This window comes from Eublepharis macularius, chromosome 9 (genome assembly GCF_028583425.1).
Source record: "Eublepharis macularius isolate TG4126 chromosome 9, MPM_Emac_v1.0, whole genome shotgun sequence".
In the NCBI taxonomy this organism is placed as follows: domain Eukaryota; kingdom Metazoa; phylum Chordata; class Lepidosauria; order Squamata; family Eublepharidae; genus Eublepharis; species Eublepharis macularius.
In genome coordinates this window covers 28,789,555-28,815,692 of record NC_072798.1, presented here as the reverse complement: position 1 = coordinate 28,815,692, position 26,138 = coordinate 28,789,555, and the positions used below count along the sequence as shown (strand labels likewise).

Genomic DNA, 26,138 nt, shown 5'->3' with positions numbered 1-26,138 from the left:
AGCCAACCTATCTCATAGGACTGTTGCAAAGAAAAAATAAAAACAATTTTTTTAAATCTTACATTTTGTTATTTGTTAAAGGTTATAGCAGGTATGTAGGAGTGGCAAAAATATTTAATAAAGAATATGTAGTAATGATGAAACCAATATTATAGTGGCAAAACAGATGAGTTGTGACTAGTGACATTTGAGTCCTAAGATGCTGAATATAAATGTACCCCAGCACAAGTAAGTACCATTGTATTTTATAGATAGTATCTTAAAAAGTATAATGAAGGAGTTGTTGGGGAGAAATATTTTTTGTCTTATATACTCTGTTATACATAATTATTTCTGATCTATACAATTATATTATACAATCCCCTTTTTCTTTCGGTATCCCCTCTATACTATCACTTTGTATTTTAAAATAATATCCATGTATATAAATAAAAATAAAATGAGAGGAGAACCATGAACATCAATCACCCTGAGGAAGGATAAGAGTTTGAATCAGCTCACAGAACTATACTGTACATAAGCTGGAAAGTAAAGCTATTTTTCAGATAGCTATTTAGAAGCTTGTTACTAACTGAAATCTAATAAAGAAAAACAGAGACCATTTACTGGTTTTGCTAAACGAGCTAACATTTGTGAAGAATAAGAAATCCTAAATCTTTGTTCAGTCCTGGATGGAAATTGCCTCTTGTTTCTGGTGTTACCCTAGCTCTTCATTATCATCCACTGATATATTGCTGTTGACCAAGTTGGTGCCATTTAAAATAATAAAAACTATGGGGTCAATAAGCTCCTGAAGGAACTAAATATTCTTTCTGAGCACTCTGTTTCAAGCTCTATTGGGGGATGCATAGCTTAATAAAAGGAATGGGGGGAAAACAGATTTTTAAAAGAAAACATTTTGTCACTACAAATAATAACATTCAAATTCATGTTTACAGTTCTTTAGCTTTTTTAAAAAATCTGAAATATTTTGACACCAATTTCATTGGGGTGAGCAGCATTCAGGCTTTTGAAATAACAAGGTAGGGTGAGTAAACTAAAGCAGTGGAATAAAATTCTCTTTTCACACTGTATCATCCAAATTTGATGTTCTAATGAATGAAAAGAGACAATGAAGAGATATAATTTCTTTAAGGACAGTATTTACTAACAGAAAATATAATTGGTAGGAAGCACGAACTTTTTATCAACTAGCCAGTGGGCGAGCTACCCACTAAGCAAGAAGTACAACAGGGAGGATACATCCCCTCCCTACACTACCCTGCACACGCTTGAAACTGCCACTGAGACGCAAACCAAACATTAGGATAATGCAGAGATGTTGCTTTTCCATGACTCCCAAGTCCCAGCATATCAGCAAGATGTGATGCTACTGACCATGTTAACATTACCCAATGCCGCTTCATCTGCTGTTACTTGTAGGGAGGAAGGATAAACTAATATGTCACTCAAATCTTGCATTTTTAAGGCATTTATATCTAGGAGAAATAGAATCATAGAATCATAGGGTTGGAAAGGACCTCTAGGGTCATCTCGTCCAACCCCCTGCACAATGCAGGAAATTCACAATTACCTCCCCCGACTGCCCCAGTGACTCCCGCTCCATGCCCAGAAGATGGCAAAAGACCCCCAGGATGCCTAGCCAAACTGGCATGTGGAAAATTGCTACCTGATCCCCAAGGTGGTGATCGACATTACCATGGGCATGAAAGAAGGCCGCGAGAACTAAGCACTGATGTAACCCATTCTGCCCTCTCCCTCATGATCTGCCCAAGTTCACAGAATCAGCATTGCTGTCAGATGACCATCTAACCTCTGCTTAAAAGCCTCCAAAGAAGGAGAGCACACCACCTCCTGAGGAAGCCTGTTCCACTGAGGGACCAGTCTAACTGTAAGGAAGTTCTTCCTAATGTTTAGCCGAAAGCGCTTTTGATTTAATTTCAAGCCGCTGGTTCTGGTCCGAGCTTCTGGGGCAGTATCATATCACTTCTTAGTTGTCTCCTCTCCAGGCTAAACATTCTGAGCTCCTTCAACCTTTCCTCACAGGATTTGGTCTCCAGACCCCTCACCATCTTTGTTGCCCTCCTCTGGACACATTCCAGCTTGTCTATAGCCTTCTTAAATTGTGGTGCCCAAGACTGAACACAATATTCTAGGTGAGGTCTAACCAGAGTAGAGCGATACCATCACTTCTCATGATATGCTTCTGTTTATACAGCCCAAAACCGCATTTGCCCTTTTAGCTACCATATCACACTGCTGATTCATGTTCAGTGTATGGTCTACTAAGACCCCTAGATCCTTTTTGCACATACTACTGCCAAGACAAGTCTCCCCCATCCTATAATTATGCATTTGATTTTTCCTTACTAAATGCAGAACTTTGCATTTATCTCTGTTGAAATTCATTTTATTTGTTTTAGCCAAGTTTTCCAACCTGTCAAGATCATCCTGTACCCTTACTCTGTATTCAACCATATTTGCTACCCCTCCCAATTTAGTATCATCTGCAAATTTAATAAGCATGGACAGAATCACAGGATGACACGTCCCCATAATGTCTAACCTGTGCATAAATTAGCCAAAGCTTTCTCTCTACTGTATCTGTAGGATACCCAGACTCCCAAGTATGTGTTTGTTGCATTCTCACTACATTTTTACACTGAAAATCTTAGATGTACCCACTTAAAAAGCATGTGTGAAGAGGTCTTGAATCCTTTCAACATATCTCTGAAAGATGTTCAGATGGAAGGCTGTGGAGCTGATTTGTTAAAAATAGCGCAATGAATAAATATTCACAGGGCTTTTTTTCAGTGGGAACGTGGCGGAACGGAGTTGCGGAACCTCTTGAAAGTGGTCACATGGCTGGTGGCCCCACCCCCTGATCTCCAGACGGAGGGAAGTTTAGATTGCCCTCTGCGTCACTGGCATCGAAAGCAATCTAAACTCCCCTCTGTCTGGAGATCAGGGGGTGAGGCCACCAGCCATGTGACCATTTTCTCCAAGGGCAACCCACTGAGTTCCACCACCTCTTTTCCCAGAAAAAAAGCCCTGAATATTCAGTAGTAAAAGACTGGGGCGTGTTAGAGATGTTTCATAAACTATAGGAGAGTTAGCTATGATGAAGAACACAGAAGGAGCTTCACTTTTACGAGTGAGAAATAGGATCCCCCCCCCCCCAGAAACTCCTCTCCAAAAAAATATAAGAGTTGAGATGGGTCAAATAATGATGGGCAGGGCAAATGACAAGTAATTAAGATTTTGAACAAATGAAAATGTTATTCTTAATAACATAACCAGGGGTAAGAAGCTGGTATGAAGTGGCCAAAGTGGTATATCTCATTTTCTGCTTTGAGTTCCCCTGAGAGAGACAGTATCAATAGGAAACTGAAATTATTCCCCCCCCCCCGCAATAACATAATAATACACTGAAATAACAGAAAAATAGCTCAATAAATGGAGTGAGAATTTCCTTCCCAGCATTTCAGCACTAATTAAAATATTGCAGTACCTGGAAAATTGCACTTAAAATAATTAGCATCTCTCTCTTCCTCATCAAAAATAAGGGCTTAAAATGATTACACATGTACCTCTAGGGAATATTTGGTATTTCACAGAAATATGACATTTAAGGGTTTCTCCCCCCAAAAAACAAATTCTTGCTGAAACACATCTCTACCATCCAGCATTGGCACAGTTTCCTCAAACACTGAAATCTACCCTTACAACAAAATATGCACTCAGAACTGGAATATTAAATTCAAAACTTAAATTTTAGGTTTATTAGAAACCTGTATGTAAAGTTTAAAAACCATGAGAATTTAAGAATTTTTCACAGACAAAATTCAAACTTCGATCAATTTCTCTCCCACAGTTCATTTCATACCCAGAATTTCTAGCTGTTCTTCCTTAGTCTATATAGTACAACATCACAGTTGCCAGCATTATCCCTTCTCTGTTGCTCCTGTTTTTATTAGTTCACTCACATCTCTATGAGATTCTAGTCTCTCTACATGAGACGCTGCAGTGCATGTTCATCAAGTGTAGGGAGACCCAATGTTAGCTGGAAGCATAGTTTAAAAAGACAGAGCTGGTAGTGATCGCTCCTCAGAGACTTTGTTAATTTCATCTTTACCTCCCTGAAGGCTCTGTCAGTTTCACTTCTCCAGTCTAAAACTGTGTGGGATCGCAACCAGAGGGCAGTGAGAACGGAAATGGGCTGGAGCTGCCTTCCAGAGCCAGGCTTGGACCTGGAGAGGTTATAATGGGCTGAAGTTTTCGTTCTGGAATTTCACAGCCCCTTCACACCGCTCCAGTATATAACAAAGCCTTTACCCTTCCTGGCTAACATTACATCTCCCAACACATGTCAGATGTCTCGTGTGGAGAGTTTGCCTTTGTTCTAGTCAGTTTCTGATGAGGAGGGGCAAGAGCCAGGACTCAACTTGCCAGTATGCACATTTGATTTCAGTTGTGAACCCAGGAGAAAGCCAGGCTCATTCCATGGATTGGGGCCATATTATGTACTCTCTTCTGATATTATGTTTCCCTTCATCCTTAGCTCCTCTGCAAGATTCCAGCTGCTCAAGTTAAATTCAGTCACAGAAACTTTGCAAGACACTAGCTCCAACTTAGTTTAGATCAGAGTTCAACAGATACCAATAATCCTCCCCTTCTTTGATATTTCACAAGCCTTTTACTAGCACAACTCTACCGTAAGGGTGGTTAACTAAGCATGAGTAAATGAGTGACACTGTTGTAAATCTGAGAGCTGAATTTGCACTGCCGTGGCTAAAAAAAACCCCTCAGATTAGAGTTCTCATCAGTTCAAAGAATGTTTGAATTCAGGAAGTGCCAATAATTCTAATACTTGTGCTGCTTCACCTTACTGAAAACCCCAGACAGTGCAGAGAACATGCCCAGAATTCACTACTAAATCCACTCAGACTGAGCTAAATAGAAATCAAGAGAAGCAATGGCAAAATAAAGAGAATGAAAGCAAGTATATCTTACCCACAGGCAGGTCCATACTCATTTATCAGTTTGTTGTGGTTTTCCCAAAAGCCCTATATGAACAGACAGAGATGGCACAATATTATATCAATTCTTTACACCAGTGTAGCTCTCATTATTTCACATACCATCATTCAGAAACCAACCTTGTCTCTCTGCAGGAAAGCAGAGCATGGGAATGTTCCCATAGCCCACTGGTAGGCCCGTCTGCCGGGGGGGGCGGGGTGGACGGATTGTCTACCTGTGATGTTGGTGAGCTGGCAAGTAAAATGAGTTGAGGATTGGACTTGGCCAGACAAGGTTAGCCAGATAAGATAATTCTCAGCAGCACTGCCAGAATCTTGGGGATTTACTTTGGATTCACGTGGTGGCTGTGCTCATTTGGGAAGCAATAATGGGTATCAGCCATGTGGGTTGCCTTCTCCTGCACTGCAGGCCCCAGCAGTATGGCCAGTCCCTTCAGATGTTTGGACAGAAGTCTGGCTCCAAGATTGCCCATCAATATGGTCTGATGAGCCTCTGTCGGAACGTTTCAGCAGTTGCTAACCTCTGTTTTAGCCAAATGCTGAAGCCCAGAATGGTTTTCCCAGAATGGCTTTCTTTCCGATGCACAATTTATGGGGTGCTCTCCGGGATCCCTTACATTGTCATATCTTGGTGGTGCCCAATTCTTGGATCACATGCAACTACACACCATCTGAGAAATGAGCTCCAGTATTTCCCTGCTTCATCTAGGGTTGCCATCTTCCAGATGAAGCTTGGAGATCTCCCAAAATTTCAACTGATCTCCAGACTATAGAGATCAGTTCCCCTGGAGAAAATGGCAGCTCCCAAGGGCAGACTCTACATCACATCTCTGCTGAGCCCCCTCCATTCTCTAAACTCCACTCCCCCAGGCTCTGCCCTCAAATCACTCGGAATTTCCCAAGCTGAAGTTGGCAACTCTTTCCGCATTCCTCAAGGACCTCCATCCAGGCTTTCTTTAACCAGCTTCTGCCTTCTTTGGTTTCTAATGGAGCTGTAATGTTGTAACAGGGTTACTCTATATTTCTTAATGCTCCCCCCACTATTAAGAAAAAAATCCAGCACAAAATAAACTATAATTTCTCCAAGGTTTTTAAGTTGCCAAGGTATGGTTACTGACAGATGCACAGGAGAAGTGGATAGAAATATTTGACATAATTGATGTCATTACTCCTAATAGTAAACTGACTGCCCCCATTATGATAATGAAAGTAGCAAAAGGCCATCTACAAAAAGGGAGCGGTTTCTACATGCTCAGGAGGTTCACCAGATATGCCAAAATAATGGCTTTGTAAAATGAGACACACACACCACATGGCCAGGTTAGAACTGAATATGCTTCAGAGCACAGGTAGCTGCAAATCAATTAAGGGGCTGGGAGAGGAGAAGATTTCCAAGTTGCTGCCCCTTACCCAATTCCTCATGGGTCTTCAGTTTCTTCCTTCTAATACCAAAATTCATGTTTGAGGCAGTGAAATAGGAACAAACCACAGACAAGACAAGGATTTCTGTATATACAGAAAGAGTCCAGTAGCACCTTTAAGACTAACCAACTTTATTGTAGCATAAGCTTTCGAGAATCACAGTTCTCTTCGTAAGAATATCAAAGGTGCTACTGGATTCTTTTTGATTTTGCTACTACAGACTAACACGGCTAACTTCTCTGCATCTATGTATATACAGAGACTCCACAGGTATGCAAAAATAAAAGCGTTTTTAAAAACACACATCTAGTCTAGTGTTCTGATTGGAGGAGATTTGTGTTGGGAAACTTGAGAAGGATTTCCCATCGTTTGATCTGCACACACACACACCCCACCCTGATTTATCATGGCCCCAGCTTGTAAACATATAATGTCTATATAGATGACACTAATGCAGACGGTTCACATTGCACATATAAGCACATAAACACCTACTATATTGCTAAAGATGAATTCGTGGCCCTTTAATTAAGTAAACCTATTGTAAAGCAGAAATTGCTCTGGACACCAGCAGACAGCTGCATGTGTGAATATGTATCCAAGCTTTTTTAAAAGCCATGTACATAGTTTGTTTCCTTTGATCATCATCTCTAATAGCTGTCCTCTGTGAGTAATATTGCTTAATTTATGTGTGTGCCATTTCAAATTTTAACACACACATACAGGCCTTCTGAATTTAATAAAAGGAGCCTTCCTACCCTTTAGAGTTATTGAGAGGTTAGTGTTATGTAATTAAGTTAATCCTCATTTGTAAAGGCTAATTAACTAAATGCTAATTGAATCTGCATATGAAAATTAGCACAATGTGTTCTCATTAGACAGTTTTAAAAAATTACCCTGACTAAAACCAAGCAAACTGTAAATTATTTTGTACCTTTTAAAAAAATCTTATATGAAGTAAAATGAAAATATTTCTGAGAGCAACGTTAAGCTCTGCCCTTGATTAGCACTTGCTACATCTGATTAGCTGACATTGCAACAAATGTTTATTGCCTACATCTATTCCTCTAAATGTATGCAAATTTTAAACAGCTAACTGGCTAGCACTGATGCTAAACAAAAAACCCAGGATGACCAATCCAAAAAGTTTGCCACAGATAGTTTAGCATCTTGTCCATGTTTTAGATCTGAGCCATCACACCATAATACAAAATCTATGGGTTGGATCCAATCAGATTTTTCACTGGTGAAAAAAGACCGCTAATAAGGTCATTCTGAGGTCATGGGATCCGCAGGGACAAAATCCATGTGGGACAGAGACGGTAGAAAGGATGGAAATTGGGTGAGACTGAGCAAAAAAGGATCACTGACTCCACCTCCATGTATTTCCTTTGCCTCCACCTTCACCACATTGATGCAAGCATTTCCCACAGTTTGTATACCATGAGAAGGGAGGGTGATCAAGGTGGTGAAGATACTTCACCTATTACACAAAGACAAGAGAGCCCATACAGGTGACAAATTACCCCACGAGGAATTCTATCCTCCCTGCATAGCTTGTTTTTCTGTATCATCCTGCCAAACAATAAGGAGAACTGGATGAAGAAGAGGAATGGTATAGATGATTCAATGCTTGCCCCTATCCATCCAAAGGTGCATGTCATCAGAGGTCTTCTGTCTCCAAAGTAAATGTGCTCCTCTTCAGAGGAGGAAAAGGAACTGTCACTCAGTGGAAGAGCATCTGCGTTGTGTGCAGAAGGTCCCAGGTTCAATCCCCAGCATCTCCAGTTAAAAGGACTAGACTGCAGGTAAAGTGAAAAACCTCTACCTGAGCCACTGGAGAGCCATTGCCAGTCTGAGTAGACAATATTGACCTTGACAGACCGATGGTCAGATTCAGCATACAGCAACTTGTGTATGTTCTTTCCCAAGTGTTCAATGCAAACTCAAGCATGCTGGGACAGTCCTCTTGCAGGCTTGACTCGATTCAGATGACTCATTTGTTAGCTTTCCAAATACAAGATTATTTGATATTAGTGTTGTACAGATAAATCCCCTCCATATAGCGTTGACAGAATGAGTGAGAAGGAAGAATGAGTACAAGTGCACTGGCCCCTCCTTCTGCCTTTGTGTGATCACTTGTGCATAGGAGGAGTCTCCACAAACACTATGTCCCTGTGACCAGCAACGCTGCTTTCTTAGCACTACTGATCATGGGGACAGAGCATATGTGCAGACAATTTCTCTGCATGATTACACCATGTGGATGATCTAGCGATAGTACAGAGGTTGGGCAAGCACATTTGTGCCTACTCACTCTCCCCTAGCTTTCAGTCAATGTGCAGTAAGGTCACCTGCTCAGGACTAGAAATACTTTCAAATGAGTGTTTCTCGTATGTATTGTTTACTGATTCAGGCCTATCAAAGTACCTCTTGCCAAACTTCTCATTTGAGTTTGCTTTGTTGCAAAGAATGAGGTTGGCATAATTTGGAATATATGAACCTGCCTTATACCCAATCAAGCGATTGGTTCGTCTTGCTCAGTATTCTGATAAGCAGCAGTTCTCCAAGGTCTCAGGCAGAAAATGGTCTGTCACCTGCTTTCTGAGTCCTTACCCCTACAAGTTGAGATCCTACACTTAATTTCCTCTATTAGTATTAGAAATAGCTTACAGCTCTTTTCAATGCACAAAATGCTCATCTAAGGGCCAAGCTACAAGTGACGAATGACACTTGAACAGCAAGTGGATTGAGTGGAGTGCAAGTGAACAGGGAGAAATACACTTGCCGTTCAAGTGTCATTCGTCACTTGTAGCTTCGCCGTAACTTTATCTTCCCAAGAAGTCATTGTAGATTAGTTATGCTTACCAAGACCCATTCTTCATGGCTCGCTGGGGATTTAAATTTTGGTCTTTCCAATCTACAGCCAACTCTAGCCAATGAGCCCCACTGACTCACATTAGTTAATTTACATATCATTCTCCTAACACTTACAAGTCATGCATACAGATGGAAAAATTGAGGTTTAGAGTGCCTCAGGGCAGAATGACAAATGAAAATGCTTGTCCACCAACCAGTAGGCTAGTAGGAACCAGGGCTACCAATGTCTGATTTTTTTTAAAAAATCTATTACCTGGGTGGGATAATACACCAAGCAGCCTAAATCTCACATCTGTTGAAGCTATATTTCCATCTTGTTCTGCCCCATGCAACCAGCTTCTCTTAAAGTGCCGAACTAGACTATTTGTGTAACATAAGTCAGGTGATGGTGCCCCGACATGACATGGGGAACTAATGTTCTCGAGAACTCTGGGCCTGATGTGGCTTGGGAACATAGTAGGGGCAGAAGGGACTTCCGGCTTCACTCCTGTGCTGCTTTCTAGAGTCAAAATGGTTGTGTGGACGGACACTTTTTGCTCTGCTATGGAAACACCACTTGCTGCAGACTCAAGTCACACATCATCTACTTTGGCCCTTAATAGACATTGGGAGGATAGCTACAGAGGAACCACACAAACATCCTTTGAAATCTCATGTACAACAGCTATTTTCAACAACCAGGTTGTTGTCTTAGTTGGCTGTTCAGCTCAAGCACGTACCTAAGTAAAAACAGCATTGTTGAGTGAATTACAAAAATTCTGGCAACCAGGGCCAATGTGTGTGTGGGGGGGGGGGGGGAATAAGTGTCAGGTTTTCCATAGATTTATCATGAAACTTTTCTTCCTATAGTATGTGAACAAACCTTTCTGGCTGGCTGATAGAGAGATCCTTGCATTTGCTTTTCCAGAATTGTCTGTTTCACTGAAACATTAAGTGGAAAGCAGTGCAGAAAGGGATATTGACCCTCAGAAGATCTGTGCATGGGAAAATTCTTCCCTTGGCCATATGTTCACTGTACAATTCAATTACTCTTATCTTAATATGTATAACTATAAATGTAATTAATCATAAAATTACCCAGGCCCCTTAAAGTCTCGTGCAAAATTATTCTACCCTTACTTGGTACACAGGCAAATTTCACACTGCTTTTTATGTCTGAGTACTGTTTTCTTTTTTGCAGCTTTTTCATATAATATATGTAACTATTTATATTAATCCTCATTATTATATTTGCAAGCAGAAACATGCTAAATGTTTCAGATTTAAGGAATATAATTAAAATAAATGTAAAAAGTCAATTATCCTTGGATCTATGCTTACACTGTCAACAAGAAAATGTCCATAGAATAATGTGGAGAGAAAAAAATACAGGATACACACAAAAATACATAAAGAATTGTTGAGTGTCAGTGCACATTCTGTATTGTGGCAGCTGATGATTTCTCAAAGATCAATATTTGGAAATCACAGAGGCTTTTCTTAGAGGGGAAAATAATTGATTAGATTTCCTATTCCCTATATAGTCTCTCTCAAATATCTTAGTTAAAGCACCTTACCAAACTAAAGATCATCTTTGGTTTAGTTGTCTTGCCTTGTCTGTAAGATCTGCCATATCACTAACCATCTGTTGTTCTCTTCAACCAACCTCAACAAAGGTAAAGATAATAAAACTAGGCATACAAACAGTATCCCATTTGCAAGTTTTAATTGCTTGACCTCTCTTTGATCTGTACCCTACCTTAAACCAAATATTCATTTCCCAGACATAGGCACCAGGTTACATCCAACCACTCATTCTAAGATATGGTGGGACTAATTGACTGATGCCATTGTGACGAAGAGTCCGGAAGGCAAAGGAAATAAGAAGAAACAGAGATCTGCACGGGGCAGTCAGCCCTGCAGCCCTGCCCTGTTACCAATGCTGCCATAAAAATCCATATACAAAGGACGTGTGAAATATGAGGAGGATATGTGAAATATGGAGAAAGACTGGGAGAAGAGGATATGGTATGTATCTCAAACAATTAGGCATTCTGCTGGTTCGACTCCCACTACTGCCATGAACTCTGCAGGTGGCCTTGGGTAAGATGCTCCTCTCAGCCCCAGCTCCTCAAGTGTACTGTGGGATAATAATAACAATGACTTTGTTAACCACTCTGAGTGTGGCACTAATCTGTCCAGAAGAGTGGTATGTGAGCACAAGATTGTGGTGGTGGTTGTTATAAAAAGCAGATGGAATCAACTGATCAGGAGAGACAGTGGGGAAGAAGCAGGTGAAAAGATGTGAGGAAGATTAATGAAGAAGGACTCCCAAGTTGGCTCCTGACATCCTGAAGGGAGAAGCCGCCCCAGGAGACATGGACTCACCTATCCACGTGACCCCCAATCCATGGGCTGTGCAGTTTGTTCAATCCCCAAATACCCAGAAAGGCAGCATTTTCATAGTGAGGAGAGAGGTGGCTGGAACAAAAACCTGGATAGCTGCATTAGCCCACAGCACTGGAGGCTGTCATATTGCGACGGATTATCACATACACTAAGAGAGGAGGTTGAAATCACAGGGCAAGGCCTGGAAGCTCCTATTGACATTTCTTGGAGTTGCTGGATAAAATGCGTTTTCCCCCAAATGTCACATTGTTATTTTTTTCTTTTTGGATGTTTTAATAAACTGGGGAGGGGAAGGGGAGGGAGGCGGCTTCAGAAAAATACCTCCCCATCTGTACCTGGACCCATTCCATGGGTTTAATCCACACAGGTGCCGGGTTCAGGATTATGTATGATGATTGTCAGAAATCACAAATAAGTTCCAGGTTTGATGTGCTCTAAAGTGCCACACTGATGTATATCGGACCGAATGTTTGCTCTACTAGCTATTGTACCCTATCACTCCCTCTACTTGGATTATGCACTGGTCCTACTATAAGCTATATTATTTGTATATAGGTGTTTTAAATATCTCCTCAAGCTATTCAAGTAGAAGGGAGTGGTTCAGGACAGACATGCAGAAATGCAATTCTGCATGATTCCACAAGGATTGACAGGCTCAGAGGCAACAAAGAACCAATCTCATGGTTAAGGGGCTGTCCATAAACTGAGGATGTTCACCAACCTTTCTATCTCCCTTAGAGCGGAACCACAAGTGACAGAAGGCACAGGTTGGACACTTGTCAGCTTCCCTCAAGTTTTGATGGGAAATGTAGGCATCCTGGTCTTGCAGCTTGGCTCTCCGACTTCTGTCAAATGGATTTTTCAACTGTCACTTGTCCAACATTCCAACAAGCTGCCTACATTTCCCATCAAAACTTGAGGGAAGCTGACAAGTGTCCAACCTGTGCCTTTTGTCACTTGTGGTTCCGCTCTTAGTTACACAGAAACAGTAGGCACTCTGATGCTACAGGTTGGAACTGTGTAGATTTCTACATAGTTTCTGTATAGACTTATAAAGCAAAAACTAAATGCACTGTAAATAAATGAAAGTATGTTGAGTATGTGGGTGATTTTCTTGACAGATGTCAGTTAGAAGTAGAACAGGAGGTGTGACAGAGTGACAAAACAAAACAGGGAATAGAAGGGAGAGAAAGGAATAGGAGAGGGAGAGAGAGAGAGACATAATTGCTAAATCCAGGAAAAACAAATTTTCCAGGATCATCAATATGGCACAGTGTGGTTCCATGTTGTACAGAAAGATTGCTGAAGAAATAGAAGCAGACTGCTGTCCTAACAATGGAGGATTCATAGGTAGAGAATGAAAACAGCAAGAGTAGTCGAGCAGCCTTCTGGAAGAAACAGTTAGGAATAGGTTGATATATGAGGAGCCTGGCAGTAATGCTGTCTCAACAGTCCGGAGGGTGAATGCAAATTACTTTTCTGAAAAGAGTCTCCTCAGACTACTAATCTAGATTCACACAGGACTCCCAAGGACTGAAAGAATTTAATTCTCTCAACACATACACACATTTCTTCTAAATACCAATTAGAGCAGCCTCGAAAATTGGGTCAAAAGTGAATCACCTTCTAAATAGTGTTAACTCTCCCCCCCCCTTCTGTACCTAACACTCACCACCACCACCTCTCATCCTAAATACGGTTAGTTTCTCAGGAGTAGGCCAGGCTTCCATTGCCATTGGAGAGCTCTTCAGTCTTACTGCCAAAATTTAGGAATATTTCAGCAATGTTCAGCGATGCCTTAAATCTATGGATTACAATAGGGTATATCAAATAAACATAGTGATAAATTAAAAGATGTCTTTTGAAAAGTATGCCAGGAAGCAGAGGGATAGGAAGCCCTGAGAGGCATTTTCACTAACTGCTCTGCAAGGGTAGAATTTCTCCTTTGTGGAAATCAGTGAATAATTCAATAATTGTCTCTGTCCTTAGTGAGACTTCTGAAGAAGTATGATCAAAATCTTAATCATGGAAACAAACCTCTGAGCCTTTCCCTTTGATGGGAATCCAGTCACTGACATGAATGACGCTTTACAGAGTAAAATATGGTTAAATAGTTATTAACGTTACTGCAAGATCTTACAAGCAGTCTTGAGTACATTTGGCAAGAGAAGCTACAGTGGTTAACTTGAAGAAGAGAGATACCATGGAGGATGTATAAAATAACACTGCCTAATATTGTCAGGAAAATAATGATGCTGCCTAGACTGGTGTGGTCTTTATCTTAATTCATTTCTGTAGGATCTCAGAAAGACCGTTCTCAGCACTTTAGAGGAGAAGCCAACAGTTGGACCTTGTTCAACCTTGTTTATACAAAGCTTGTACTACAACACTTTATTACTGTTCCTCATTCCGTCTCTCAGGAAATTTGCCTGTCAGGCCTAGTTCCTGTCAGGTTGGAGGTGATGGCTCAGATTTTTTAAAAAAACGGCAGCATAACATCCTTATTGCTCAGGCAATGAGGAAGACTCCTCTGGGCATTTTTATAGAAGTCAAGCAGTATGCATGACTCACTCAGGCCTGTTGTTGTTTAGAGGATTACTTCTTGGTTTCCCACTATTCTGTTCTCTCTTGGGGTGAGTTTGATGACAGTGTCCTGTGGGAATCCCCAACTCTGCACCTCCTTGAATTCCTTGGAGGAAGGAGAGGATTATAAAATGTGACAAAAGGTTCAGCTATTATTATGGGCTTCAGTACCCAGAACTGTTGCTTCATCCTAGATACATGTTTATATGCTGTGTCTATTCAAGGGAAGATGAAATGCATTCTGCACATGCTCAGAGGTACTATTCTCATTATCATTTCACATAAACACTCAGCCCCAGTACCCAAAAACAAGTTCAAGGGCAAAGAAAATTATTTCTCAGATTAAGTCCTGATTGCCTGCAAAAGGTCTTCCATAAAAGAGCCAAACTCTTTATCTGATAACAATCAGAAAAGTGTAGGTTCAAATAATTTAAAAAAGAATTTTCCCTTCACTCTGACTTAGAAGCATTTTTAATTATTCTTTTCCATGAAAAAGTGCTTTTGCAGCAAACTTTTTAACATGCAAGCTCATGGCGCAATTAAAAAAAACAGACAAGATGGATTGCGATCGAATACCTCAAGATTTCACCTTGCGTCAACTAAAATTGGTTAATGTATTTGATAAATCTTGCTGTGTACTGGAACATGTTAGCAATATATTTTTCCAACATCAATACAATAAATATGTATTGATTCTATCATTTCCAGGGAAACAATCAATATTGAAATAATGTTTGCTTAAATAAATTAAGCATGCCTTCTGGAAAACCTCTTGGACATACTATAGTACTGTGGTCTTTCCACAGCAATGTAATGGAATAATGTTGGTTCCTTGACTCTAATAATAATCAAAATTACTATTTGTGCACATGCATGCATTTATGGATAATTTTGCTTTCAACAAAACAATGGAGCAGCCTATTTTCGGATAATGCTAAAGGGTCAATGACCGCAAACAAGCAATTATTTGTATGAATTTTACCTTAACTGATGCCATTATACAGAAAAGAAATCAAAATTATATCCAGGATCCGATCTTTACAAGGCATTAAGGTTTTTTTAACATGTAACAAAAAACACACACACTGCATACCACCACCATCACCCCACATATGCACACTTCAATTTTACAGAAAGTTCAAAGCAGAGGAGAGCTCCAGAAAGCTCAGGGGAGCATATATGTTTTGTCTGTTCTCCATTTTGTTGTCATAACTTTGTGAGGTGGGTAACTTACAATGAGAGAGAGACAGACTGGCTAAAAGTCATCTGTTTCATAACCAGGGAGGATTTAATTCTGGGCCTTCAAAACACAGACTTCAAATTCATGTATTCACATATTACAGTAGATGATAAATACCATGTGGTATACAGCAAAAACAACAACAACACCAAACCCGCAAAGCACTTACCCTGCAAAAAGCCAACAAACAGTTTGCACCATGGGCCAATTCAAACTGTCCATTTGAGCTCATTTGATCTATCAGCCAGTTTTTGAATTCACATGAACTAGTCCTCTGAGCAGTTAATACAGGCTGAAAACCTAGGAGATGATGCAACGGGTAAAGGATGGAAGTCATTATATGGCCTGTCCGGTTGCACTACCAATTTTAGACTGTGGCAAACCCAATCAAAGATCTGTGAACTGAACAACTCTGCAGACTGTTAGATGTCAGTCCACATACTCCTAAACCTATCCTGGCTTGTAAATCGCTAGCCTTTGCCTTGATTCTGGAATATGTATCATTTACTTGGTCCAATGAACAGTCCAGGGCCGTCGTCACACGGGCATCTCTTCCGTTACATTTACAGCATATAGCGTCCTACCTGTTATCGGCACAGTAACGTTTCTTTGGGTCACCTAACGGCTCTTCGCGCTACCAGCTGTCCACACCGAAGCACTCTGTTCTGTTCTCTCTAACTGCGCAGAAGCAGCTCCTCCCCATTTTTTTTTTATTATTCTGGCGTTTAATTCCGCTATAACGGAATAACAGCATATAAACATTCCATTAGAGCAAAACATTACGACCCTTTTGTTTTTCCAACTTTGAAATTATATAAATAGCCCTTTGCCCGCAGAAAATTCCCTGTCTGACGTGATCCCCATCGCTGAAGACTCTGCCATGGCGATTGAGTCATTTTTACTTCAGCAGAAAGTTTGCATTGTGTTATGTCGTTATGGCGTTATAAGGACATAATAAAATTTTAAAAAGGGGAGTCGCAGGAAGAAATGGATTCTGGGATTGAAGGGAGGGCATAGGACGTTGCCAGGCGAAATACATCGATGTGAGGCATTCACACTGAGGTACAAAATAGCGTGACTATCAAGCACAAAGCAGAAGAGAGAAAATCGCTACAGTGCTGGAATAAGGTGGGTGTTTGCCGGGAAATAGCACCATTTTAGCGCTAAATAAAAGCCCGTGTGACGACGGCCCAGGACTGCCTGATACTGCAGCACCAGTGAAGCTAAGTAAGCTAATCAGTAAGCTAATAACAACAGTAAGCTAATAACAACAACATTCAGTAAGCTAACAACAACAACAACATTCAGTAAGCTAATAATAAAAACAAAAACATTCGATTTACATACCACCCTTCAGGACAAATTAACACCCACTCAGAGCAGTTTACAAAGTATGTTGTTATTATCCCAACAACAATCACTGGAAGAGCTCTGACTAATCCAAGGTCACCCAACTGGCTTCAAGTGGCGGAATGGGGAACCAAACCCAGTTCTCCAGATTAGAGTCCCACTGCTCTAAACCACTATACCAAACTGGCTAGATGGGAGAACACTGGGAAGTCCACGAATGAACAGAACATAAGGGGTTTTTTTAACATTAAAAGCATGGGACAATGCCAGGGTGCAGTGGGGACAATGCCAGGCCTTTCTTTCTTGGCACCCCAAAGGGCTCAAGCCCAGCGACTCCAAGATCCACAGGGACCACAGGGGCACATCTGGTAAAAGTCCACATACAGCCAGCTGATCAAAGGTGACTGGCCCTTTATGAGTCAGTCAGCCCTTTGACAGGCAGCTGTCTTGACTATCAGCTGTCTAGAAGCTCCACCCCAGGGGCAGGGAAGGGGAGCCACAAGAGGAGAGACTGCTCAGATGGTGCTATTGGTCTCTCATGGGTTTGGCCACACCCCATAGGGCTTCTGAATAGAGGGAGGCCACTGGGCATGTCCCAGTCCTGGTTAGGGCCTTCAAAGGGCTTGAGGGAAGAGGCTGAGGAGGATAACTAGTTCTGGCTCCAAGCTCTGTAGGGCATAGAGCTAGGGAAGATGATATAGAATAGAGTGGTGCTCAACACCCATCCCTTCTCCCTCTGAGGCCAAGGGAAAATGCTTCAGATGGGACCCTGGTATACAATGTCTGTGTACCAGGACCTGGCACTGTGGCACATACCACCAGCACCATATGCTGCCATTGACTTGGGTCACCAGAATGCTCAACAATACACCTATCGTGTGCCATTAATCACCAAATTTCCACATTATTTCTTCCAGTTTCAGTTCAAGCTACTGTGTGAGAACATCACATGCAAATTCAAAACTGAGGAACACAAATGACATCAAATAGATCATGGGTTCATTCTGTTTGCGTACCTTTTATTTAGTATCTTTTACCTTTACCAAAGAAACCTTGGTAACATCCACTCTTCTCAGGCAAAACCTGAAGACCACATCCAGGCCACCCGCTCACTCTCTGGTTGTCTTCACTATCTTTTGGTATAGAAATACCAATTCAGAGTATTTTGGAACACAGCATGAAATTATACATTTTGAATAAAATAATGCAAACTGGGCAGTCTGGTTTACATGATTCAGAATGTGAGGGGGAAATTCAGACATCTGTTTTGACAAAAGGAGAGAAGAGGGAATAAAGGATAAGAACTAACTAAGAAGTTGGAAGGGCTAGTGGTTGTGCTGAGAAGAGATATCTCTTTAGTCGCTTGATGCTGGGCCCGTATTTTGTTTAGATATGAAGGCTTTACAATTGCCAACATATTTGCAGAAATTTCTCCACAAACATGTGAAAAGAAAACAAAATTAGAAGACGATAGATTAAATCATGGGCAGCCCCCCACAGAGCCCAGCAACTGCTGGGGCTACAGGAGGTCTCACTGTCACCAACTGCTGACCTGTTGATATGTAGCTGCAACCTGCAAACATCAGTGCCTGCCTTCTCTCTCTTTCTGGCTGGCAATGTGATGGGATTGTGGCCTCCAAAAGCCCTTTCCTCTCCCTTCACATGACAAGGTCCTTCCTCCTCCTCTCCTCCCAAACAACAGACTGGAGAACAGTGACACACAAGCCGGTGGCAGCCCCCAGTCTCAATCCCTCCACTGTTGCTGCCTACAAGGAGAGGAGCTGGTAATCAAGCAACTGCTGCTCTTGGCTGCCATTTTGCAATCATTCACCAAGGCAAACAGAATCACCCCCAGAGGTCCTTACAACAATGCAAGGACCTCTGGCACAAAGTCCCATTTTCTGATGGAATGGGCACTAGAAAGAACACATGACTAGTGCAAAGGCACCATGTTCCATTCCGCCCCCCCCCCCCCCCCCGCCCATAAAGGTAGGAATACTGCAGATGGATAGGTGTGCATTTGACTGATGAGTGGCACTGGTGGTCATCTTACACAGCCCCCTGGAGTACAGGTGCCACGTAACAGAGTGAGTTTGTGGCACATCTGGACAATAAAAGCAGAAGGGCACATGGGACACCCAGTCACAGATTCAGACCTGCCTCTGCTGCTTCCTGCTCAGCTACTGCGTAAATTAGAACCAAAACACTGCCAAGGCACAGGTAGCAGCAGATGTACTGCATTAGTGCTTTCTTACACTTTGGGCTTAGCACAGCTGGCAACAAGTTGAACATCTGTGCCAGATACCGATTTCCATGCCTGAGACCATGGATGTAATCCTGTGCAGTACCTGTGCACGTTGCACCCCTTCATTCACAAGCACATGAGACACTTTCTTGTTTCCTTTCTAACAATGGAAAAGCTCCACTTGTGTATGTGGCGCTGTACTCTTGGACTACAAACCTCAATGCATTCCCACCTTGCTGCTCCTATCCCATTTTAGCATGCCTTCCAACATCTCAAAAAGTATTGTAACAGCCCAGTTCTCATTTCAAGGATTACTGCACAAGACACCCAGTATTACACGCTACTGTAGGTTCTAAGTCCTTTTAAGACACTACAACCATATGTACCAGAAGCCCATCTAAAGGAGTGCATGCTACCTGCAATGCACAGTCATCATTCCTCATGCATGTGCAAATTTTGCATGCACATATAGCTTCAGTAAACACATCAAACCTTGACAGGGTTTGGTTTTGTGTGTACTAAACCTGTATGCATACAGAAAAATCTTTGCAGTGGCCTATTCAAACAAAATGGCAGCTGTGCATATTGCGACTGTCACGGATAGCATGCATTTCCACTGATCCCAGGACATGTATAGTTGTAAAGTCTGAAAAAGGGCATCAGTGTGTGCTGTATTCATTTACTCTGCCTCCCTTCAAGAGCTTTAAAAGCCAGAAGGGTATTTGTTCTTTTGGTTAAAGATACAGTAGAAAAACGTAATTGTTCTACCACACATTGTAAACAGTCCAAACCACACGTCAGTAGCTGCAATGTGTAATCATGGCAGGCTATGCACTACGTGGTGATATCAGGCTCCTGCGTATGTACTGACACTACAGAGAAGATTGATGTGTTCCACTCTTGAGTTTTAAATCGTAGAGAAAGCTGAATTGCAAAGAATGACAAGTTAAGCCACACAAAATAAATTCATCGGGGATAGGCACCAGAAAATCAGGAGTGCCGCCCAGTAAACAGGGACAGTTGGAGCATACGCATTAATGAGGGAATGGGCTGACTCCAAGGAGCTGGCATTTCATATACCGAAATGGTTTTATCATTACCTTTCATTTCAAAGAGATACATGTGGCAGCTTCCCCATGAGAGATTTTATGGAGCTGTCATTGCTGCTACTGTTACTGTTGTTCCTCCCACATCCATTTTGATTATAGACTTGAGAGTCAGCTTTTTTCAACCTTCTGTCCGAAGCAATGGTTAGTTGCTTCCGGTAATGAGTCTGATTTCATACTAATAGCATTAACACGAGAGATCAGCTGCTCTTCCTACCAAAACAATGAAGGTTCCAGACCTCTCTCTGATGGAGATGTTCAGAGGTCACAACATGTACCTCCCCCCCCCCACACCCCTGGCTTCATGCTTTGAACTTGGGACTCCACTAATTCTGAGACAAGGATGGTTGTGTTACTGTCCTTTGTACCAGTGGAAACATGCTCAGCATGTGAACAAGGATTTTAGCATTTAGGAGAGGTCCTTAGCATACTCCAATTGAGAGCTCGGGTTTTTAGAACTCAATTAAAAACTAAGCAAATGAATACAGGCAACGAAACAAACTAGTTCATTAGCTTACATTAAGCAAGAATGATGCATGATTAAGATACTTGAGGAAATGATTACTCTACTGTGTGTCCCATCCCTCCAGTTCCATGTGCTAAGGTCAGTATTGAGTCTTGCTGCATTTTTCAGCAACCAGAGTGCACAGTGGTTAGAGAGTGTCAGACTAGGATCTGGAAGAACCAGGTTTGAATTCCCACTTTGCCATGGAAGTAGGTGACTTTGCCCCCCTCCCTCTCAGCCTAACCTGACTCACAGGGTTGCTGTTATTAGGATAAAATGGAGGAAGAGGAAATGATATTGTAAGCCACTAGGGAGAAAAACGGATATGTATAAAATAAACATGTTGGACCAAATGTTTCCTACCAACACAACCCGTTTCAAATACCTTTACAACAACAGTTGTAACTTACCTCAGCCTCATCTTTGGCTCTAGTTTATTATGCCTCAGCCCTTCAGGCGGAAGCTGCAAAGGCCAGGGTGAACGGTTGCCAGCACAAAGAGCTAAACTGGTAGTCACTATGAATTTTGCCCAGAATGAAGGGAGGAAACATAATTAAGAGCTTTGTATCAGACAGCGACACAGGATTAAGTATCCCATGACTTCTCAGGCTAGGAATTCTGGGTAATTGTGTAAATGCACAAGTCAAAGTACCTCTAGTTCCCTCTTTCAACCAGTAGCTTTTTCTGATGGAAGAAACAGGAAACCACTCTTTGATCCACGCAGATCCCCGCCTGAGCTTTGCATCACAGTCTGACATCAAGTTGTTCCGGCTGTAATTATGAAACTTGGTAGATCCCAAAATATTGTTCTTAATTAGGATATGCTTTCAAAGAAAAACCCAACTACTGCAAAACTAACTGTAACAGGTGGAGAGCTGAAATTACTGTCAACCTTGGTTTGCTATGGAGAACAGTCTTTATCCGTAAGCCAACAAATTTAGCTGAGGCTTAACTTCATTAGTGGTGTCTAAACACATTAACCATATGCTCTTCAGCATATGGGTAAATACATATCAATTTATTTTCATTAGCGCTTTACTGCAAGAGGTGCTAGTCCTAGTTCTACCAGAGATGCTGTCACCAAGTTGGATTTTGCAGAACAGAAGTTTCAGGGTTGCTTCTCACAACAATAGAGCAGGCAGGTAAAGACCACTTGAAAGCATCTGGGCAAGACCCAAGCATGAGGAAGAAGGAAATTAATACATTTTACTGAGCCCAAAGCATGGGGGAGAAAGGAGGTAATATGATTTGCTGGGCCCCAAGTAATGTTGCCTGGGCCAGGGCCTGAACCAGGGGGGTGGAGGGCAGCGGGGTACTTACCTCCCCACCCTTGCAAAGCATGAGCGCACTCCTGCACTTCCCCATCATGCCCCCCATAGTGCCCCATTTTCCAGCACGATAGAGGAACTGCAGGTCATGCTGAAGACTAAATTCATTTTAAAAATCTCCTCTAAAAGGGCAATTTTTAATTAATCTGGCTTCAGTGTGACTTACAGCTCCCTCACTGCGTAATGTGTCAGGGGGTGGGGGAGCAGTTGCATCTCCCCCGGCGCCTCCTCCTGCCAGCCAAATGAGGAGGGCCAGGGGGGCAGCAGGTGGGGAAGGGGATGGGGGTGGCAATCCAAGCACCAAGCCAGGCTTCAAGTCTATTACAAATGTCCATTTATGGCATTTTAGGGTAGAAAATAGAAAAATTACTCTCATGACTCATGAGATTGCATCTACATGATGGAAACATGTGCACAGGTCTGAGCTACAAGATTGTACTGACCCCTGTACCACAAGCCATGGCAGGAATGTTTGTTAGTGGCTCAGAGACAAACCATGTGGTTCAGCAAGGGCAAATCTACATGGTGAGCTAGTTTACACAAACCGGATCACTACGGAGAATCTGTATAGCACAAGGGTCCACAGCCTTGTTGAGACTGTGGGCACTTGGGGAATGTTGAGGAAGGACAGCAGACACCACCACAAAATGGCTACCATGGAAGGGGCGTTCACAAAAGAACAGCGGACACCACCACAAAAGGGCTGCCATAGAAGGGGCGTTTACAAAATATTAGGCTGTTGCAAGCCAAATCTGTTCCCACAGGGAAGCTGTTTCTGAATAAGTGCTCCCCACAGAAGTAAGGAACACCTCTTAGGGTTTTCTGAAGCATTTTCTGCTCTGGTGAGATTGAGGAAAGCCAGGACCAGAGAGGGTGTGTTGCGGGGAGCAAGCAGGTGCCAGGGAACATATCATGGCACCTTTTGGTACCACACTGGGGATCACTGGTAGAGCACATGGCATTCGGTATTTCACATACTTTATTTTCAGCTATCCAACTTCCTAAGGTACAGCATCACATAATTATATTGCTGAAGGAGGGTAGAAGTAGAGGTTAAGGGATGGTAGCTTGCCTAAACCTCTTACCTTGCCCTAATGGGTTCATGGCTAAGGAAATATTTAAACAAAGACTTCCAGGCTCACAACAACTCAAATTCTATTGCTATATATCTATACCAGTTTTCCTGTGTGAAGTAGCTCTAAGTGACCACTCAAAACTTTCATGCTCCCCTAAGACAGTCCTTGCTGCTCATATTGTGAAGCTCTCTGTACAAAACAAAAGGAAAATGTCATCCATCCTTTCTTTATTTACTTAGGTAACTCAAAGAATGGGTCATAAAAACCCCTTAAAGAGGCACTGCGGTAATTAATCTCCTTTGGTAAGCAACAAAAGCAGATGACAGTATTGCATCATAATATGATGCTGTGCTTGCAAGATGACATTTTGTTTGTTTAACATGACTAAGCCTTTGCAACAGATGTGCCGACAGCTAAAAAGTTAATTACCAGCCCATCTCTTTAAGACTGTGGTCCCATATACATGTATTTGAGAGCAAGTGCTATTGAACTCAGTTGGACTTCGAAATCCACATGAATAAGAATGAAGAAAGCATGTTTTGATTCGGAGGGGTTTTTATAAAACACTTCATTGGCTTGTGTAATCACTGTTCATTTGTTGGTACCCTTTTTCTTCAGCAGTACCCCTTCCTTCTTATGTTTTACATTTACCCTGTTCAAAGAAGAATAACAACACATTACCGACACAGTCACAACTGTAGCCTGCGTATGTATACTCTGCTACAGGATACTTGCTATATGTATATTCTGCTTGTATACTTGCTGTACGATACTTGCTATAGGTCCTCCTGAGTTCATCCTTCCTTTAATACTAGCATTCACTCTTTTAATTGTTTCTCAGATTACTGTCACCTGGCCAAAAGTGTGTAGGTGTTTGAGAGACAGCAAACCAGAGTAGACAGAAAATGTTCCCAGCATAGGAGACAGGAGAACAGTAGTTAATGGAGTTAAATGGACTGCAGAAAGTGACCTTTCTATTAAAGGCTACCTGTTTAATAAAAAGCTTCAGACACATAATGAATTATTTTATGTACAGATTATCTTATTTGGGCTTATTTACATTTTTATGCTTCCTGACCCATCTATACAAGCTCATGAAATTTCATTTTTATGTCACTTAATTTCTTGAAGTGGGGGATGGGGGTAAAGCAGGAAGAAACCAGAGCACACCATTATGCCAGCCCTGTGAACGACTCCTCGAGGAGGAATAACACTTTCTGTTCAAAGCCACAAATAATCTATTTACCTAATTCAACATCAATTTTCAAAGCAGCATACAGCTTTCAAGGAACACAGATTGTGACCAGTTGAAACAAATATTAAAATGGATCAAACAAATCCAACCCCAACAATCAATAAAACAAACCAATCAAACAGTGCGTCCCAAAACCAACATACAGGGGTCCTTCTTTGATAGAAGAAAAATGTTTTCACCACTTTCCTAAAAGAGGCAAGAGGTGACGCCAGACATTCACAGCATTGGGGCTACAACCTCAAAGGCCCCGTTCCTGATGGATACCAAAACTGCATCCACAGATCCTGGAGCAGGATCTCATTGGGAGATCTGAAGCAGGAGGGAGAAAGGCTGCATAAGACAAGATGCTCATTGAGATACAGACCATTTGTGGCTTAAAAGGTCAATAAATACCAGCACCTTGAACTTGGCCTACAAATGTAGCCAGATGAGTTGTTGTAAGATTAGATGCAATATGTTCCAGAGAGAGAGAGAGAGAGAGAGAGAGAGAGAGAGAGAGAGAGAGAGATGCAAACTTGATCCTGCAGAGAGATTACAAGCCCACTCAGTCCCCTAGCCAGCCAATCAGAATAAGTCCTCACAATTAATAACCTCTGCCTTATTTAGATCAAGCTTAAATTTATTCTCCTCATCTAAATCATTACTGATTTCCAAGTATACAGGCCTCCTCACTTCACCAAGACCTAATGAAAAGAAAAGCATACTGATAACACATCAAATCTCATCTCTGGATAATTCAAAGAGATGTTTAAAAACATGGGAGACAAAACTGAACCCTGAGAATCACTGTCTCATGGGAGGGAACAATAGGCGCGTGTTCCTGCAGAGTCAGTATATGCCCGTCTAATTAAGAATACAATTCAGCTTGCTGCAAATTATTCAATTAGCATATATGTTCTATTTCCACTTCATTTCTCTTTATGCTCCATTGATATGCATATTCCCAGTAAGAGAGTCACTACGGCTTCTAGCTATCACACGTCTCTAAATAAAGACCTAGAGTGGACCCTCGTTTTCTGTTTATTTTGTATATTTATTTAGCTGATTCGCTGCCATTTAGAGAATAGAACACTCATTTTGTAAAGGCGACGTAAAAAATTTAACAGACATAAAAGACAAAATCCTCAAAACATATAAAATCCTAAGGCCGCGCAGACTAAAATGATTAAAAACTACACAAAGATGATATAAAATCTCATTTGGAGAGCCCCAAACAAACAAGTATCTAAAAGTTGCCTGTAATAAGTAGAGAGCGGGCTGAAGATACTGAGGAGTGGAGTTCCACAGTTTAGGGTTGGCCGCTAAGAAGATTCATCCATGGGTCCTTGCTAGATATACCAAGGGCTTTTTTTCAGCTGGAACGCAGTGGAACGGAGTTCCGGAACCTCTTGAAAATGGTCACGTGGCTGGTGGCCCCGCCCCCTGATCTCCAGACAGAGGGGAGTTGAGATTGACCTCCGCGATGCTGCAGCATCGCGGAGGGCAATCTAAACTCCCCTCTGCCTGGAGATCAGGGGGCGGGGCCACCAGCCATGTAACCATTTTCTCCAAGGGCAACCCACTGAGTTCCACCACCTCTTTTCCCAGAAAAAAGCCCTGGATATACCTGCAGTAGGGTTGCCAACTATGAGTTGGAAATTGCTGGAGATTTGGAGTGCAGACTGGGGAGGGTGGGGTTTGGGGAACTGATGTCACCGGAACTGGTGTCATCATCTGGGGAT

The 26,138-nt window shown here is 41.9% G+C and overlaps 1 protein-coding gene across 2 annotated transcripts in view; it reads right to left on the bottom strand.

The window, feature by feature from the left end:
• The window catches only part of TBXAS1 (thromboxane A synthase 1), a 294,793-nt gene that overhangs the window by 187,356 nt on the left and 81,299 nt on the right, over positions 1–26,138 (bottom strand). For both annotated transcript variants that reach the window (XM_054989134.1, XM_054989135.1), the window contains one exon: positions 5,014–5,066. In XM_054989134.1, the coding sequence (XP_054845109.1) occupies positions 5,014–5,066 (53 nt within the window). The remainder of the gene's footprint in view (positions 1–5,013; positions 5,067–26,138) is intronic.